Source organism: Ostrea edulis, chromosome 5 (assembly GCF_947568905.1).
Source record: "Ostrea edulis chromosome 5, xbOstEdul1.1, whole genome shotgun sequence".
Lineage (NCBI taxonomy): Eukaryota > Metazoa > Mollusca > Bivalvia > Ostreida > Ostreidae > Ostrea > Ostrea edulis.
In genome coordinates, this window is record NC_079168.1 from 60,614,808 (window position 1) to 60,629,990 (window position 15,183).

Sequence of the window (15,183 nt, forward strand, 5' to 3'; positions counted from 1 at the left end):
TTTTGATGCACCAGATGCGCATTTCGACAAATAATGTCTCTTCAGTGATGCTCAACCGAAATGTTTGAAATCCAAAATAACTATGAAGTTTTGGAGCTAAATATAGCCAAAAACAGCGTGCCAAAAAAGTGGGGGCAAATTCGTCCAAGGGAGATAATCCTTAATTTTGAAATGAATTTCTAAATTTTATAACAGCAATTAAATATACATCCGTATTTTCAAGCTAGTAACGAAGTACTAAGCTACTGGGCTGTAGAGACCCTCGGGGACTAACAGTCCACCAGCAGAGGCCTCGACCCAGGGGTCATAATGTAAAACTTATACGGTACCAATTTTGATGCAATATAAAAATTTACAAAGCATTTTACAAGAATTTTGATATTTCGGCATTGACAGGGGTGTTAGCGAGCAGTGACACCTATTGGTAGAGAATGAAAAGAACACACGCGGTTTATATGCCCCCCCCCCCCCCCCCCGTGACAAAACGTCATTAACGCACATAGACATGTATTTACACATAATACCGTGTATGTGTCTGTACAGGGAGTGTGATATGTATAACACAACGATAATTCATGATCTTATTAAAGGGAAAGGCAACCCAAAAGATTTTTACATGATAAATGATAGGATTAATCATATAATAAAGATTTGTCATACAATTCTGTTGATATATGGCCTAGATATGTTTCAGTACTAATTTGAAAACGTCAAAAATTGAAATTCCCGCGATCTTTATATATAAAGGCTGCTTTTGTATTCAAGATCACAAAAAGTCACACCGTCTGTTCCGGTTTTGATGAGATTCTAAGATCATCCACAGGTGCTTGGGTTACGGACCCCCCCCCCCCCCCCCCCCCACCCCTATAAGCTACATGAGTTGATCTAATTACTGGTTATTTTAAGTTCTGCTGAAATAACCAGTGAGGTTATTTTTTTAGGGCTTATTTTGGACTTTATGGGTATGCAAGACGTTGTTGATATGCATTAGAAATATTTTCAACAAAAAATTAATTCAACTCATGTAGCTTATTCGGAGGGAAGGGGGGGGGGGGTCCTGAACCGAACACCTGCGATATCATCAAAGATGTGCATGTGGTAGATCTTACGAATAAATACGTTGATGCCTTCCTGGCAAGCATTTAATTACACTAATGCGAAGGGGAGATGTGAAAATGTTATTTTTCGAAATTCCCGACTCAACCAAGTCATTTGAAAAGAAAAGACTACGTAAACTTTGGATCCATCATTTGTGTAATGACAAGTGCAGGTTCAAGACATTCATATGAAGAAATGTGTACCGTCTGCCTGGTCTGCGACTCGACTGAACCGTCTTATTTTCACAACTTCTTCTTGCGAAAGAACGGGCTCAAATCTATACGGCTCCAAACTTAACTGTTCGTGACTTGTCATGTTTACAGTGCTGCTGATGAAATAAACCGGAACAGACGGTGACGTCATAAACTAAACTTCAATGGCCACTCTCTTAGCGGCGGGTAATCTAAAATACATGATAGATTAATATTGATTTAATTGTTAAGCAAGGATTTTTGTAGTTTAAGACTGTCAATTACGATATCAGTAAGTGATATTTTATTCATAAAAGCAACTATGTGGTTAGGGTTGCCTTTCCCTTTAAGTCAACAAGTTAAACATCTGGTGTTTGATTTATTATTTTTTAACTAACAGAGAATTAGTGACCGCAGCACTCAAATCCTAAATAGGGAGGACTTCTGGCAGTTAATTTCTAAACTAAATACTTGTATAGCTTAACATTTAAATTAATAATGAAATGACTTTTAATTCCATTCAAGCATAAATTTTGCGTTAGCCTTCAAGCTATTTCATTTATTATGAAATAAATCTGTTAATTCCTATTACTATGGGTTGGTATCCAGGATTCGACAGGAGTGTCCCTCCGAGAGTTACACCGGATTCCAGTACCCTCGGCCTGCTGGTTAATTTTGTCCCCAAATCTCATGGTGACCAGCTGGTCCTTGTCAACTGCAGCACATGATGACGTGAGATATGGTGGCTGATACACAAGGATGACCTTCCAAGCTGATGAAGTGGTTGGGCACAAGGGAAGTTGCATGTGCCGTTTAACACGGCTTATCCAAAATATGGTCATAGTCTCTGAAAAGTTGCAATTAAAATGTTTAATTTTTATGCAATTTACTGCAAACGTGTGTTTATTTTTTAATGTTCTTTTTGTTTTAAAATTATAATGCTTGTATATATACATATAGTATATTCTTCCAGTATGTGTGGTCTCCATGATCCAACAAGAGTTTACCTTAGAGAGTTACGGCAGATTCAAGTGTCCTCGATCTGATGGTTACTGTTGCCTCCCAAATCTTGTTCGTCTTGTGGTGACCAGCTGGTCCTTGTTAGCTGCAGTGTATGCTGATGTGAGGGATGGTGGCTGATACCCAAGGATGGCCTTCCCATCTGATGAAGCGGCTGGGCATGAAGGGATCTGCAAGCGCCGCTCAACGAGGTTGATCCGCAATTCGTCCACGTAGTCTGTGAAGTGACAAAAAGTTAAATTTTGGTGTGCAATTCACTCCACAAGTATGTTTATTCTAGACAGGTCGTTTTGTTATTTGTTTTAAAATAAACTTTTGACAACTATTTGTGCTTACAAGTTTACATTTCAAAAGTAGTGTATGAACTCTGTTGTCTTACCATAAGTCACTGGAGTCCTGTGTGGCTTTACAACGGCACATTCCCCCTTTTTGATAGCTTAGCTTAAATTGGAGATCCCCAGCTCCAGTCACAGCCTGGTGACGCTGACCATTCTCATTGAAATGTAGAGCTGCCACAATCAGTCTGTGCCAAAATTGTGGAATAATGAACAATATACAGACCTGCATATAATGTAGTAATTATATTTGCAGTGTATCAAGTAAAAAAATTCTTAACTTAGATTGGTATTATTTAATGTATCTTGTAAGATGAAAATTACCTGGCCATCATTGCTGGGTAGAAAAAATGTGTCGTCTTAGGTGCAAAGCTGTTAACAACACTGTGAAACACCTCTAAACTGCATGTTTGGTGTAGGGGAGATAATTTCCCAATGTCCTTCAGAAGGAACTTACTCTCCACAACTTCTTTGAAGAGCTTGTGGGCCCTGGAACCTGTAAAATTTTATTAAGTTGGACTTAGCCAGTATCAATATACATACATGTACAAATATCAGTAACCTCTCTTTGATTGGTCATGGTCAATTATGTTTTAGTACTTTACATGTCAATTATATAATTCTTTTGAACGATGAATTATGTCCTTCCTATCAATTTATTTTTAAAAAAAAAAGTAAAACAAGGGAATTTTTATGAAGATTTACCTTCTCCAATCCATTGTCGGTTCTCGGATAACACTCCATGATGACAGTTGTCATGCTTGTTGGTGATATGTTCCACCAAGGAAGACCACTTCCTTTCCTTCTGAATTCCATCATCTCCACTGGAGGCTGCCACCCAGTAGCAATGGTTGACAGAACTCTTCACCCAGAGTTGAATGTTCCCACAGTCCTTCTTCTTTGCAACAGCTTCCAGCTTCTTTGAAACACCTGTATAATATTTACCAAAAATTACTTAATTTATCTACAATACGAAATACTAATTTGAAAATCAAATGGCACTTTGACTTTCCACTCCAGTTTTTAACACAAATGCCAATTTTTCTCTCCATATCAACCCCACCTCTTTTAAAATTTATTGAAATGTGATATTGGTTATTTCATATTTTTCTAACTGATATAAATTATTTATATCATTTTTTTCTTCTCAATATTACCTTTAGCTAAATGTCAGACATCAAAGTAGTGCTTCTTGTCCTCATGTTGAGTCCGCATGTACTTTTTTACCATTCCATGCCTGTCTGTCACAAGGGTCTGCACATTGATCCCAGCCTCGTCCATTCGACTGAGCCCCCCTCTTCAATCCCTCCAACTCCATATGGGTTGATCCAGCAACTTCGTTACTCTGTAAATTGTAATTTAGGATAATAAAAGCAACTACCTACTTACATACAAATGTTGAATTTACAAATACCTTTACATGATACAATTTTTCCTTATTTTCATTTAGTTTTACTTTAATTTCATTTTACTGTGACATGTACATATGATATACATGCTATGTCTATGTACCTGAACTAATTGGAATCAACCACTTTTCCACTCTCTAAGTCCATCAATGTGTAGGATCCAAACTTATCCGAGAAGCCTGGAGAGTCACATCTCGCATCACCGCCCAGAGTTAGGATCCTACCCCGATACCTGTCCAAGAGCTCTGCTTGGTGGAAATCCCAAGTGAACAGGACTGCAGGGACTATATACGCTGATTGGATTCTGTTGAACGTGGGAGTAGATATTGTTGGCACTCTCAGGTGTCGTAGGAAGCGAAGATACTTTGACGCATTAAGGCCACTGAAGACAACTGATCCCGCGAGGAAGAGATTATACCATGGCATCCCATGATGACATCTCTGGCTCTCCCACTGTGAAGAATGTCCATTTGGGCAAACAGAAACAGTCCCTATCATCGTCCCTCTGCTGTACTGAATAGATGTCTCGCACACCTGACCACAGTCTACACAATCCTGCAACAACTTGACCAGAGCTGTTTCAGAGACCAAGAAATGTCGTTCCTCTTCAGGTGGGGCATTGATCCTCAATGGACAAGAATGGGGTTGCTCCTCTTCATCGGACTCCCCGTCATCAGCCTCCTCCAAAGGGTCAAAATCTGGGTCAGGCTCATAAGGTAGATCTTCTTCCTCACCCTCACTATCAAGCTCTTCAGGTACTGCTTCAGGCACCACTAAACCAGCAGCCACTTTAAGTGGAACTCCATCAGATAGACTGGAACACTGGATAGCAACAGAAACAGTCTGTACATCAGAGTTGGACGGAAGTGACACCTGGATCCGCCTTGTTCTCTGTGGAGGTCTAAGATATGCCTGGGTTCCTTGTGAAAGTTCTGTTCCAACAGGTTTGTTATCAGCTGTAGCAGGTTCAATAGCAGGTGGTTCTTCATCCATCATTGGGGAAGTTGGTAGGGACGAATCAAGTTCAGGAGGTCCATCTGTCGCCAAATTCTCCTCATCATTCATAATATTATTTAAGTACAAATGTGCCTAATAACTTACATCGGCCTTCTGGCGTTTTGCAAAGGCTCCTCGTAAGCGTAGCTTTGATGGGGTGACATTTTCATCCTGAGATTGATGCACTACAAGAGGGATATCTGGTACAGCATCCCTTCGCAGTCGGATTTTAGCTCCAGCGTAGCCATTCTGGATCTCTATCTAGCTGGCCCTTGGAAAAATGTAGCGAACACAACCGGCTATTCTTCATGGGCTCGAAGTCCTCACGGCGGCAGAAAATCGTCCAGGCCTTCTTCCTCACGGTATCCTTCGGAAAGGTGAAAAAACTTATCCCAGATCCCTTCTTCTGTCGACTGTTGCAACCGAATGCAGCACAGAAAGGCATAATCACACAATAAACAACCAATTACACTTATAAGATTAGGAGATAATCGGTTTATAACGGTTTTTACACACTAATTACAAAATGGCTCCCAGCTGTTTTCATATACTTCCTCGATTGAAAGGGCGCATATGACGTCACACGCAATGGCGCGGAAAATCGGTAAAAAAAAAAAATATGCATATCGCGGAATTTGAATTTCATTGTCTTAAAACTCGTAAAATAAGCTTCGGTTGAATTTTAAAATATATCAGTTCTGTTATTAGACATATAAAGAACTTATTTTAATTAAAAACAAAGAAACTTTGAAATCATGCGTTATGTCCTTTAAACAAATTCCCCTTGTATTCTCACCATTCAAACATGTCAATAAAGTGCACCGCCACGGCACATGATACGCCCGTCACATATTGTTAACAGTATAGATTGTACCCATTAAAACATTTTTTTTATATCAACTTAATTAAATGTCACAGTGACCTTAAAGTAGGATGCGACACACCTTCTACCTAAGATGCATTAGTTGACCAATTTTGGTGATTCTAGGTCTAATAGTTTTCAAGTTATGAGCCGGACAAGTTTTTGCCATATATGGCCATATCTTCTTAATGAAAAGTCACAGTGACCTGGTTTTAATGTGCGACACACCTTCTACCCAAGATGTATCTACAGACAAAGTTTGATGATTCAGACGGACGGACAGACGGATATCTTCTCAATGAAAAGTCACAGTGACCTGGTTTTAATGTGCGACACACCTTCTACCCAAGATGTATCTACAGACAAAGTTTGATGATTCTAGTCCTTGTAGTATTTAAGTTACGGGTCGGACACGAAAAAGCTAACAGACGGACGGACAGACGGATATCTTCTTAATGAAAAGTCACAGTGACCTGGTTTTAATGTGCGACACACCTTCTACCCAAGATGTATCTACAGACAAAGTTTGATGATTCTAGGCCTTGTAGTATTTAAGTTACGGGTCGGACACGAAAAATCTAACAGACGGACGGACAGGGACGCCATACCATAATACGTCCCGTCTTAAGACGGGCGTATAAAAAGCCTAAAGGTAGACCAAGCTCTCAAGACACAAATTTTCAAAAAATAGTAACCATAGTGGAAGAAAGTTATGATCAATTCACCTTGGCAGATCTGGTATCCCATATGAGAAGTATATGTGGTGATGAGGCATTTACTCCAAAACACATGAAACGTCGATTGGTTGAACACTATGGGTACAACATCATTTGTACCACCGAAAATGGAAGACCAGATATCATAAATGTAAAAAAGGCAGTTGCTCCAATTTTACGAGAATTTCAGGCAAGACCAAAAAACCAGGATTAAGATTCTGAAAAACGATCCTTTATTGAAACAGCAGCCAAACTGATCAGAAACGATATACTTAATATGGACTCGAAATCTGAAATGTATCCAACACCAACAGACATATCATCCACTGAAAACAATCTTCAGTATCTTCCAAAGAGTCTAGTGAATCTTCTTCGTGAAATTACACTAAGCAAAACCGATTTGAAAATTGCAGCTATTGGACAGGTCATTGCACAAACAGCAAGACCTCGAAACCTGCTACCACCATTACAATTAGGACTTGGTGTCCAACTGCATCACCAGTATGGGTCTCGTTTTCTTATTGAAACTCTGAATTCTCTCGGTTTCTGTTCGTCATACTCTGAGGTAAACAAATTTGAGTGTAATGCTGCTTTACAACAGGGGACAGATTTGCACGGATTCAAAGGTAAAGAATTTATCCAGTATTCCGCAGATAACGTTGATCACAATTCTTGTACTTTAGATGGAAAAGGCACATTTCACGGAATGGGGATCATTGCCTGTGTAACACCAGGACTAGACAACTCTGGATCTTCAATAAGAAGGCTTACAGCTTCTCAAGAGGAAATATAGAGAGTTGGTAATATTGCTGTGAAATACTATGAGCAGACATCAAACGTATTTTCAACACTGACGTACGACGAACTGAAGGAGATTAGAGAAATTGACAACCTTTCAAGACTGGACTTAACTTCTTCCCTTCTCTGGTCATTACGAGAGGAACAGCCTGGATGGTCAGGTATAATGCAGACATGTCATAAAGGAACACATCCTGGGAAATCCTCTGTTAAGTTCCTTCCCATGATAGATTTGAGTGCAAGCGATTTAAGCTGCATATACAGTACAATGCATTTTGTGTGTGATCACGCTAGAAAATGCAATGTATCGCCAATCCTGACGTTTGATCAACCGCTCTTTTGGAAAGCGTCAACTATAGTGGAAAACGAATCTTCAGAGAGTCCTCTTAAAGATGTAGTTCTCAGGTTGGGAGCTTTTCATACACAGATGAATTTTTTGGGCTGTATCGGACACATCATGGGTGATTCTGGATTACAAGCCGTTTTAGAGACTGTATATGCCCCAATGCAGTAAGCCACATTCTAACATGAAAAGCAGTAAGTAGGGCTGTTCGTGCACACCAGCTTGTTTAAACTGCATTGTACTCTATGCTATGGTCCAGATGCTTCACTGATACATGTCTGGATATGAAGGTTAGTGTGGCAACAGGATGCACCGAGAAAGCCTTTAAGGAATTCCTAGATTCTTTGTCAAAAGAGAATAATTTACTTCCAACACAAAGGCCTCACAAAAATGATGTTTTATTTGAACGATTGCAAAAGTCATTCAGTCTCCTCCAAGAGAATGCAATGTCAGCGGAGAACTTTTGCGATATGGTTGAAGTAAAAGCACTAGAAGAGATGATCGAAGAAGAAAAGCAAGCACTGAGAAATGACAGAACATCACAAGTTCGGCTGCTCTATCTGCAGATTATTTCCATGTTGAAAGCTTTCAAAAGGGCCGAGAGAACAGGCAACTGGACATTGCAATCCTGAGAAAAAATGCTTCCTTTCTTTTCTGCATCAAGTCACATTTTCTATACAAATTCTACATATTTGTACCTCATGAAAGTGCTGGAACTCCCACAGACACATCCAGACGTGTACAATGATTTCTGCAAAGGAAATCATGTTTTACGCAGAAGCGACAAACTCTGGGCTGGTTTATCATCAGATCTCATGATAGAACAGGTGCTAATGAGGAGCCTTAAGACATCCGGTGGTCTCACACGTGGTCGTAGTATGACTGAATTGCAAAGAAGCAAATGGATACTAGTGATGCCTGCTTGTGCAGATATTAACTGTTCAATGCAAGCTGTTACAGAAGTTGGATTCCAAACAAGTGACCAACATAAAGACACATTCAAAAGCAGGCGGGAACGATATAACAAGGACATGAAAGATATCCGAAGTTTTCTACAAGATAGACAGCTGTTTGCTTGCAACGGACCTTTGAGAAACATTGAAACTGGTCAAGTAGCCAGCAAGTCAGTGAACATAGAACATGCTGAAACTGTTGGTAAAGAGATACTGAAATCCACGAATGGCAGCAATATTTTAAGCTACACTTTCAGAAAATCAAACCAAGTGGTAACCCTCGATTCAAAAGTCGGCATCAGAGTTGAAGGAGAAACATTACGCGTAGATCCACAGCTTTTATTTCAACGCTTAATTGCTGCAGCAAGATCCAACACTGAGGATATCCCTGATCTATTCAAATATGAACTCAGTACCGTGCCTTCCGCTTTGTTTGAGCCAACAGGTTTATTGGGGGAGGCAAACAAGGCTCAGCTTGCTGACTTTATTTGGAAAATGGGATCTTGTGGCATGTCGGAGATCATTACACTCAACCCATCATATGTTCTAAATGGAGGTTCACTTTTGCAAAAGATCCCTTGGATAAAAGGAGAAACCTTTTCGACAATTTGTGAAAAATATATCAAGGGAAAATACCTTCAGGCAGTAGTTGTGTTTGATGGATATTCAGTAGAACCTTCCACGAAAGATTTGACTCACCCCAGGCGTTCAAAGGAAATTGTCGCTCCAAGAGTTGTATTTACTGAAGACATGCCGTTCAAAAGCAAGAAGGGGTTCTTTCTTTCAAATACAGAGAACAAACAGTTTACCCACATGTTAAGCTCCTAACTTCTTAAATGCGAGGTAGAAAATCGGCATGCAACTGATGATGCCGATGTTCTTATAGTTAGCACAGCTGTGGAATACTCAACCTCCCATGAAGTCGTATTGATAGGAGAAGACACTGACCTACTTGTCTTGCTCTGCCACCATGCCAAAGATGATAGAAAGAACATCTATTTCAAATCCGATCGTTCCAAAGGGCCAACAAAAATCTGGGATATCCTGAAAACAAGGACAGTTTTAGGACAGCACCTGTGTAATCATTTTCTTGCCATCCATGCTTTGATAGGTTGCGACACAACATCCAGTTTGTACGGCATCGGCAAAGGTTTTGCACTCAAAAAACTACTTTCCAATGAACACATGTTAAACCTCACTAGTATTTTCCTTGATGAAAAAGAATATCTTCTATCAGCTGAAGAGAAGTTGATTGCCTTTCTCTATGGTGGTGTTGAGTATGAAACACTTGATTTGCTTCGCTTCCGTCGCTTTGTACAAAAAACAGCAGCAGCATCGGGTTGTGTTCAAATCCATGACCTTCCACCGACCTCTGACTCTGGGAAATTTCACATTATGCGGACTTTCTTTCAGTCACAAATTTGGATTGGCAAACAAGGAGAGTTTCTTCCAGAGGAGTGGAGTTGGCATTATGGTAATTGTAATCTTCAGCCGACTCGATCAATATTACCTCCAGCACCTGAACATTTGCTTAAGATTATCAAGTGTAATTGCAAACAAGGATGTGATTCAAAAAGATGTACTTGTAAGAAGCATTGTTTAGAGTGCACAGCAGCATTTGGGGAATGCAGAGGCATAAGTTGTTCAAATGCAGGACTGTCCATTGAGTATGAAGATGTAGATGAGCAAATATGACTATTGTATTGGAATTGTGTTCATGACTATGCGTATGACATATTTAACTCTCTGGCCAGTATTTCTGAATGTTATTCGAGCTTTTGCAATCATATCTTGAAAATCATACCATCGATCTATTTATGTATAAATATATGAAATCTCACAACTCTCAAATTGATATAAAATTTGATGATTAGATAATTAAGTTTATTATGAACGTTTTTGAAATATTTTCACTTTTGATGAGGAAATTCGGATTATTGTGGAATAAAGAATAATGTCTGGATTAATGTTGTTGCATTACTATATATTGATATGGTAGTGAATGATTATCGAAAAATATTCGTTTGTTTTGAACAAGATATCAGGTGGACTTCAATTGTTAAAGGACACATCGCATGTTTTTAAACTTTTTAATTTTTTCAGCAAAATTAATTCATTTCATGCCTAAAACTACTTTACATGTGTTTTAAAAGAAACATTTTGCGTAGTTTTCGAGTTTGATAGCGATGAAATTCAAATCTTACGATATGCATATTTTCTTCGATATTTTACGCGCCATTATCTGTGACGTCATATGCGACCTCGTGCGAGAAGATTTGAAAACAGTTGTTAGCCATTTCATAAACAGATTAGATTTAATTGACAAACAAACAATTATCACATTAACGGCTTGTAAATAACACTGCATTGGGGTGTTTTGTGCCGTTTAAGGGTGTACTTGCTGTCAGTAGAGATGATTTGGACTGTGTTTTTTTTTCAATTTTCGAAGGAAGGTATGAGGGACAAGACGTGAATATTTTTTGTCGGCACAACGACTTTGCCATAAAAAAAACCCAGTAGAATTTGTCCCTATACTTTTTCAAACAAGCTCTTGGACAAAGACGTATATAAACTGCGAGAAAATGGTTCTATCGAAGCTTCGCACTGTTACATATAGGCCTACCGCATATGCTTTCCGTTCTGCTATCAAATTCAATACACACTTGCACCAACTGACCTTCACCTTGTAACAACATATAGGCAGAACTTTGTTAGCAGTGTCTACCAACTGGCAGTTTTAAAAAAGAAATTTAAAGATAAAAGATAATAGAACTTTCAATTATAAATAATAAAATATTATCAACTTTGAATTGAATTATAATGCTTTCATTTTTTTTTAAGGAACGCGTACGTGTTTACAACAACAGCACGCCGCGCTCCCACTTCCTAAGTAACGATGTGTAGATAACAAAAAATAATGATACATAAAATTGCTTGAATAAAATAATTTAAAAGTATTGTGATTTTCACAATAAGTTTGATCATTTTTATTATTTTTTTTTTCCGAAATGCACCCGTGACAGTAAGCCTAGTTGTCAATGCTACACAATCGTATTATAATTTAGGCCTATCTAACTTCTCCAAAAATAAATTTAATAATAATTGCTCTGTTTATTTTAGAAAAGCAACAACGCTAATTACAGTTGTTTACAGAAATGGCATTACCAAATAGTGTTTAGACAGTGATCCCATGTAAACATTATTTACTCGCAAATTTATGCAGATTTCATACTCGCTTTCCTCGCTACATTTAGGTCGCTATAGACGAGATTCACTTCCGTAGTAACCAGAGCGTGTCCGCCATGCTGCGGGACAGAACGAAGGGCAGCGGATATGACGATATATGTAAACAAACAATACCCGCGCGCGCGTTTTACAGGTAAAAAATCTTGGTGAAAGCATCGTAAATAAAGACAAAGCAAAGTGACTGTGAGCAGTCTCAGCAGTATGATTTCGGACAGAATGAGTGAAATCTGACTAAGTCGATTACATTAGGAAGGAATTAATCTAAACTTGAAAGTGATGTCATGTATGATGTTTGTGCTTGTTTATATGTCATATAATGTTCCTGCTAGTGTATATATTGTTTCTGTTATTACTCATTAATAGTAATGTACATTTCATGTGATATCATTAAAGATTGAACTTAAACACCTCTTTTTCTTTCAAAGGACAGTAACAGTTCTGTAATCATGGTAATAGGCTTGTGATAATAATTTGTCCTATATGATGTACTCTGTAGGTAAATTTACTTGTACGCTGCCTGCTTATACTTTCCCTAATTTGATTCAACTCAACCTGCACAATGTTGCACTGTGATCCAGTAAAATAAATCAATGTCATATTTAATCATTTATTGTAAACATATGATGGATTAAGTGATCAACAGCAGTGAAGCAAACATTAAAAAATAAGTTAAACTGGGTATATACATGTACTATATTAATATAATAACATGATTAATGATATTATAAGCAAGTTACATTCTTACATATCAGTTATAATCATTGCACAATGATGAAACATGGATGAAAAGTAATAAATATTTGAAGCTGACCTAGGCTAATTTGGTCCTCTCATGTAGTTACTTCAAGATCTGTAGGTATATTATTTCTAATGTAATGTATGTGAGTTCAGTATATCACCAGACACCAGTCAATCATCACAAGACACAGTCATGTAAAAAAAAATGTCAATAGAGTCACTTTTTGCACAGAGGACACAACCAATATCCTTTAGGCGCTTTCACAAGGGATATGCACTCAAGATGAAACCAAACTTTGTTACATCTCCTGTAGTTACTGCATCTCACCATTTCACGGTCATCCTCCTCTCCATCACAAACACAGTACAAAGGTTTATTGTTTGTCATAGTCTTTAGAGCAGGACGTTGCTGATCAACCCTACCAGACATAAGTGAGGGCATTACATGCTTAACATAAAATGCTCTGAGATCTGGCTCTTTCTCCTCAAACCAAACACTGCTTTTTTTCTCAAGAGAAATGAGTGATCCATTCGGTGTCCACAACACAAAATATCCATAGTTAACATCACAAACATTGAGTTGAGTCTGAACCTGGGTAAAGTAGGGGTGGCTAGATTTTAAAGTGTTGTCAACAAAGTAAGTGTCATTCACTTCTAGGATGTCCTTGTTGTCCCTTAAGCTGTACGGGCATTTCACCTCAACAATTCCATTCCCGCAGCAATCACATGACACAGTTCTGTCTGGGGTGGCAGCTAAATATGGAAATTGGGGGTTAATATACAGGCCACATTTGGAAATTTTGAAGTTCACATGTGACTGAGACATTACAGCTTCCAGAACAGCAATGGCATCTGCCTCATGTTCAAGTCCCCACCCAAGAGATGGAACTGAAGTCCTTCCTGAGTTAAATGTAGCATTACATATGGACTTCAACACCGACACTGCTGGTTTTTCTTGATTTGTATGCAGGACACTGTGCACTTTGGAGGCTGAAATCCTTCCTGCGCGTTGTTTATGCCAGGTCAAACAGTCGGACTGAGTTTGAGTCACAGTTTCTAAGTAGGCAGCTTCCTCATTTGTAACACTGATCTTCTTAAATACTTCCTTGGCATCTGAACGAATGTCTTGGTGGGATCTGTCTGCATACTTCTCATCATATATCACATCCTTAAGCAGTTGTGGAAGGGACTTCTTTTTATGGAGGTTCTGGAGTGGAGCTGGGAGAAACTTTGTGTGGTGGACATCGTGCGTCGTTAACACAACTCTCTTGAAATTCTTAGCAAGCTCACTAAAGAATTTCTCCTCTTCTTCCAATGTAGGCTTTGTCACTTTGGCAGCTCGTCTGGATTTCACAGTAGGGGTCGCATTGTTGTTTATGTCTGTTCTTTTGGGCTTTGAGAAATCCATTTCAACCACTGGAACCGGGTTAACCTATCAAAACAATAAATGTTTCTAAATATTCTTTTAAGCATTTTTCCCCCTTCAACTGTGCTGTTTGAAGTCTAAGAGCCAGACAAGTTCATTTACAGAAAATGTTTTTTTTAACTTATGACATGTTTCAGCCTAACCAATTACAATTGTCATATTAAGAGCATTATTCCTATGTAAACACTATTAATGTTCTTCAATGCGAACCTTAAAACATAACTAAACCTTGATATATATACCTTTTTAGTAAATGTGGCATTCCATTTGCATGGCACAGATGTGCAGGACTCCTTGTTGTATCCAAGACGTACACAGGCTTCAATCTTAAATAGCATGGCAGCCACATGCGAGCATACTTCTCCTAGCCTATAAAAAAAATTACCTTGAATAAATCAGGAAGTAAAACAGAATGAAAAAAAAAATGTGCATACAACACAATCCCTTGGCTACAGAACATATCATTTGTGTTGCATTTTACAAAATATACAGTTAAGTTCTTAATGAATGATGAGTTTAAACAATTTTTAAAGCATTGAATTAAAAGTCAAAAGGACTTACCCTGCCATACAGTCACAATGACTAGACAAAATGTCTCCCGTCGTCTTTACAGCACACCATACTTTACAGGGAGGTTCTGTTGTCCGTTGGCTGTGGTTGACATTCGCTTTGAAAAGCACTTTGTCCTTCCCAATCCGTATGGAAAATACAGTCTGTACATACCCAGACAGAAAGTAGTTATAGCTCTGGAGGCTTTTGTAGGCTTTCATAGCGTCCTTCGTGTGCACCCCGGGGCTGTCGATCAAGTACGTGAAAATGTCGGGGTACATACATCAGGCCACATTTTCATGTTGTCCTCCCATTTTCCATTCTCAGTCTCGTACGGGCACTGGTCTAAATTCAAAAGAGAGAGTTTTTTCTTGTATCTTCCCTGACTTGCTGTGTCTAAACATTGGAAATAGGTCACCGTTTTCCCTTTCATGTTGTTTACGTCTCAGTTCATTGAAGCGCGCCTGAAAGTATTGCCCCGCAAAATGGCGGCGCCTCGTTTT

General features: G+C 38.7%; 1 protein-coding gene and 1 pseudogene across 1 annotated transcript; both read right to left on the minus strand.

Moving 5' to 3' along the window:
* Nucleotides 1–2,302: 2,302 nt before the first annotated feature.
* On the minus strand, nt 2,303–4,395 carry LOC125654547 (uncharacterized; annotated as a pseudogene).
* An 8,210-nt stretch (nt 4,396–12,605) lies between these two features.
* LOC130054624 (uncharacterized) lies at nt 12,606–15,157 on the minus strand. The gene is made up of 3 exons (XM_056165004.1): nt 14,693–15,157; nt 14,374–14,500; nt 12,606–14,137 (listed from the first exon to the last, which is right to left on the minus strand). Exons 1-3 carry the CDS (start codon nt 14,959–14,961, stop codon nt 12,923–12,925), a joined length of 1,611 nt encoding a protein of 536 aa, XP_056020979.1. The 5' UTR covers nt 14,962–15,157; the 3' UTR covers nt 12,606–12,922.
* Nucleotides 15,158–15,183: the final 26 nt, after the last annotated feature.

Excerpts from the sequence above, each read along its gene's own strand:
- LOC130054624 (XM_056165004.1), bottom strand. The coding sequence starts at position 14,961 with ATGTACCCCGACATTTTCACGTACTTGATCGACAGCCCCGGGGTGCAC. Across the intron at positions 14,501-14,692 it reads CATTGTGACTGTATGGCAGG|GCTAGGAGAAGTATGCTCGC; the intron begins GTAAGTCCTTTT and ends TTTTTTTTATAG. Across the intron at positions 14,138-14,373 it reads ATGCCACATTTACTAAAAAG|GTTAACCCGGTTCCAGTGGT; the intron begins GTATATATATCA and ends TTGTTTTGATAG.